This window comes from Anneissia japonica, unplaced genomic scaffold, assembly GCF_011630105.1.
Source record: "Anneissia japonica isolate Jap-2015-1 unplaced genomic scaffold, ASM1163010v1 scaffold1509_len713820_cov188, whole genome shotgun sequence".
In the NCBI taxonomy this organism is placed as follows: Eukaryota; Metazoa; Echinodermata; class Crinoidea; order Comatulida; family Comatulidae; genus Anneissia; species Anneissia japonica.
In genome coordinates, this window is record NW_022737632.1 from 15,740 (window position 1) to 19,634 (window position 3,895).

At 32.3% G+C, this 3,895-nt stretch overlaps 1 protein-coding gene across 7 annotated transcripts in view; it reads right to left on the reverse strand.

The window, feature by feature from the left end:
- The window catches only part of LOC117117407, a 40,131-nt gene that overhangs the window by 14,380 nt on the left and 21,856 nt on the right, over positions 1–3,895 (reverse strand). For 2 of the 7 annotated variants that reach the window (XM_033261722.1, XM_033261721.1), the window contains exons 2-4: positions 2,579–2,632; positions 1,872–1,904; positions 1,568–1,633 (exon numbers count right to left, since the gene is read on the reverse strand). In XM_033261722.1, coding sequence (XP_033117613.1) covers positions 1,568–1,633; positions 1,872–1,904; positions 2,579–2,632 — 153 coding nt within the window. Of the gene's footprint in view, positions 1–1,185; positions 1,634–1,871; positions 1,905–2,578; positions 2,633–3,895 lie in introns of those variants that run through there. The other 5 variants (XM_033261723.1, XM_033261719.1, XM_033261717.1 and 2 more) reach the window with 5 other exon arrangements.

A 3,895-nucleotide genomic window follows, 5' to 3' on the forward strand; every position in this document is an offset into this window, starting at 1 on the left:
TTATAATTCTAACATCTAAAAATATGGAATACTATCACCATTTTTTACCAGGTCAAATTGTCACAAATAGGTAATTTAGGATCATTCAAGGTTATTTCCGGTCATATATTGTATATCTTTATTTTAAAATACAATTACTGTACATCAAAATCGAATAAGAGAGACATTGTAACAGAATAAAGTATATTGTAATTTTTCATTATGGTTGGGTAGGGGTGTAGATGGGGATTTGATTTTAATTGAAAGCTAATATTTTGCTAAAAATATAAAAAGCAATCATTTTTTAATTGTTTTTTTTTTTCAAATTTATTCGTTTAGTATAGAGTACCACAGTCATGTCGTCAACGCCAGGTGGCGCCCTCCGTTGCCAACCAGACGTTGGTTACTGTTAATTACGTCTGAAGGACTTCATAGGCTTTCTGGAATAGGCATTTTAAAATCTAATATTTTACCATAAAAATGTACTAAAAACACAAAATCTCACATTATATTAGTTATCAAACACAATTAATCATCAATTAAAATTTACAAAGAAAAACTAAGATACAAAATCTTAATAATTACGTTAGAAATTGGGATCAATGGTTGTCAGTGGAGAAAATGGCGTCCGGTTGAACGCATTTTGCAACCATAGCAACGGAGTAGTATCACGTGGTATCATAACGTAACACTGTAGTACTCTATTGTTACTGTACTTATTTTTACAAAGGATATCATGAATGGATGTATGATAGATTGAATGATCAATTGATTACAATCGATCAAATTATTTACTGATTTATTAATTTGATCGATTGAAAAATTTATCAATGTACTGAAATATTGATCGTTTTGTCAATAGATTGTTCGATTGATTAATAGATTGATTGATTGATCTGTATTGCCAATGATTAACTTTTGATCATGACTCAATATAGTACGTACTGGTACACTCTGTTTCAGTTTCATTTGTCGGTTTCATTTGGTGTAAGCTTTGCTCGGATGAGAAACCCAATGTTAATGACGTGGACAGGGGCGGATCCATAGATGTCCAAAAGGGGGGAACAGAAAGTGGGGCCGATCGAGATAATACTACCCTAGGTGATCCGGGGGCGTGCCCCCGTGAAATTTATGTGTAGGAGAGTAGGGGTTTGTGACAACAAGATAAGCACTCTAGAAGAATCATATAACATGTAATGAGACTGTTGGGTTGATTCAAACATCATATCTAAAACTTATTACATTACTGTCTGTAAATTTTCTGTACCTTTTTCATGGTAACTTGCAGTAGGCAAGTAGTGTAGTGTAGGCAGTGTCTGCTTTATATCAGTAACTAGAATTAAGAGGAATTTTAAACATAGTTATTAATCAAAAGTAATTGATATTTTTATCTTTTTTTTTTATTTTGTTTTACCTTCCAAAAGGGGGGTTGGCCTGCCCCCCTAATTCTGCCCCTGATGGAGAGTAGGGGTTTGTAACAACAAGATAAGCACTTTAGAAGAATCGTATAACAAGTAATGAGACTGTTGGGTTCATTCAAACATCATATCTTAAATTTATTACATTACTGTCTGTAAATTTTCTGTACCTTTTTCATGGTAACTTGTAGTAGGCAAGTAGTGTAGTGTAGGCAGCATCTCCTTGATATCAGTGACTAGAATTAAACAAATTTTAAACACAATTATTTATCAAAAGTAATTGAGGTTTTTATTATTTTTATTTGTTATTCAACTGGTTAACATTTATCAAGCATATAGATTACAATTGTAAGTTTTATGATGATGATGATGATGATGATAATGATAACAAGATGCTGATTTTGATGAGATAATGAAAATAAGGGCAACCGGACAATGGCATTGAATATGATGAAAATGATTTTAAAGTCTTACCTGTGTTATTAACTGGCGGAATTGGAGAGCCTGCTGTAGATGGTGGGCCAACACAACATGTTGCAAAATTAGAAAATAAGTATTTGAGATATATTATAGGTTCACCGACCTTGCATCAAGAAATATTCCATATAATTTGAGAATTGATTAGCATAATCAGGTACGTAATATCCCATTTTCGAAATAACGAATCTTGTGCGCATTTGTTTTGTTTTTGTTTTTTTTTTTTATTCACATCCAACAGCAAGTACACTCGCCACTCACAGGATGAGAATGATGCTTTATAAACTAAGTCTGTTTATGAGGCTTAGGGAGTGGAGTTGGTTTTGGTCGTGAGAGAAAGTCCTGCTGTGACAGGAATTGAACGCAGGACCCTGGGGTCAGAAGGCAAGCATCTTATAACCACTGATATATTCAACTCCACTCCAAGTTACGTAGGCTATGGACTTATTATTAATATATTATTTTTGTACGAATACAAGGATAGTAATAATACAAAGAACTCGTCTAGAATCGTCCTAATCCTGCATTACTCTGACCAGTATTGGACTTTTCCGCTAAGCCCCACCTATTTTGGTAATCCTGCGTATGTGTGAGACATTATTGTTAAGGTCCCACAAAACGACAGTGTAAAAATATAGACGATAATTGAACAATGTGTATGAATGTATACGTAATTGATATAAAATATATAGTTGCTGACTTACCAGCTGTTAATGGTTCTGGAGATTTGATTCTGTCGAATATCGTTTGTGCTGTGCCTGTTAAAATGTAATATAGGCACTTTCAAAACATGTTTTAATAATGAAAGTTGTTACAGACCTATGGTCATCGCTGCCACTGGGTTGCGTGTTTAAGATACAATTCAAGAATCTCATTAATGATTAAAAGTGGCGCTGTTACGAAATAATAATAATAATAATAATAATAATAATAATAATAATGATAATAATAATAGTAATAATGTAATTATAATGCCAATAATAGGCCTAATAATAACAATAATTGATGATAATAGTACGGCTTAAGGCCATATTTGGACTGAATGTGGACGTTCCGGACAAACGCACCATTTTTTTTACATGTTCCTTATGGTCATAGCATTCAATTTTAGGTAGGAGCCACCTCATTTGAGGTCATTATGATGGTCATCTTGGATTTAAAAATGTCCATCTTATAAAACGTCCGTTTATCTATATCTCTACTTCTAAACACATTGGAATTATAATTCTAACTTCTAAAAATATGGAATACTATCACCATTTTTTACCTGGTCAAATTGTCACCAATAGGTCATTTAGGATCATTCAAGGTTATTTCTGGTCATATAATGTATATCTTTAAAATTACATAACTGCCTTGTTTTACCTTATAATCAAAACCAGGCTCTCAGAATTTGGTTTACTATATGAACTATAGTATTTCATTCAAGGTCATTTTGGTGGCCATTTTGGATTTCAAAATGGCTGCCACGCAAAACCTATATTTATCAACATGTCAGCTTTTAAACCACTTAAAATTTGAATTCTAAAGTCTGAAATTATAAATTAACTCTCAAGAATTTATGCCATTTGTGACATGGTCAGATGGTCAAGATAATAAGACGGTCATTTAAGGTCATTCATTGTCATTTTATGTTAAATATGTAGAATATCTTAATTCGTAAATGGTTGTGTTTTACAGCAGAATCATACTTAAGCTCACAGAATTCAATTTTTGATGTGAATTATTTCATCAGAGATCACTATGACAGCCATTTTGTTACCATTGTTATTATTATTATTATTATAGTGTTTTTTTTTCTTTCGCGCTCTTTTACTATATTTGGCCTATATAGTTTATTGGTATTTTAACATTTCTTTGATGAATAAAATTGAATTGAACTATAACCACCGGGACAAGAAGAAAATATCCATCTGTGGAAAATCTTTCCCCACCCCCTGAAGATGCCATTTTCACCCACTGAAAGTTCCTAAAAATCTCAAATTTCGCGCATCTCTTGTTAAATATATATATATATATAT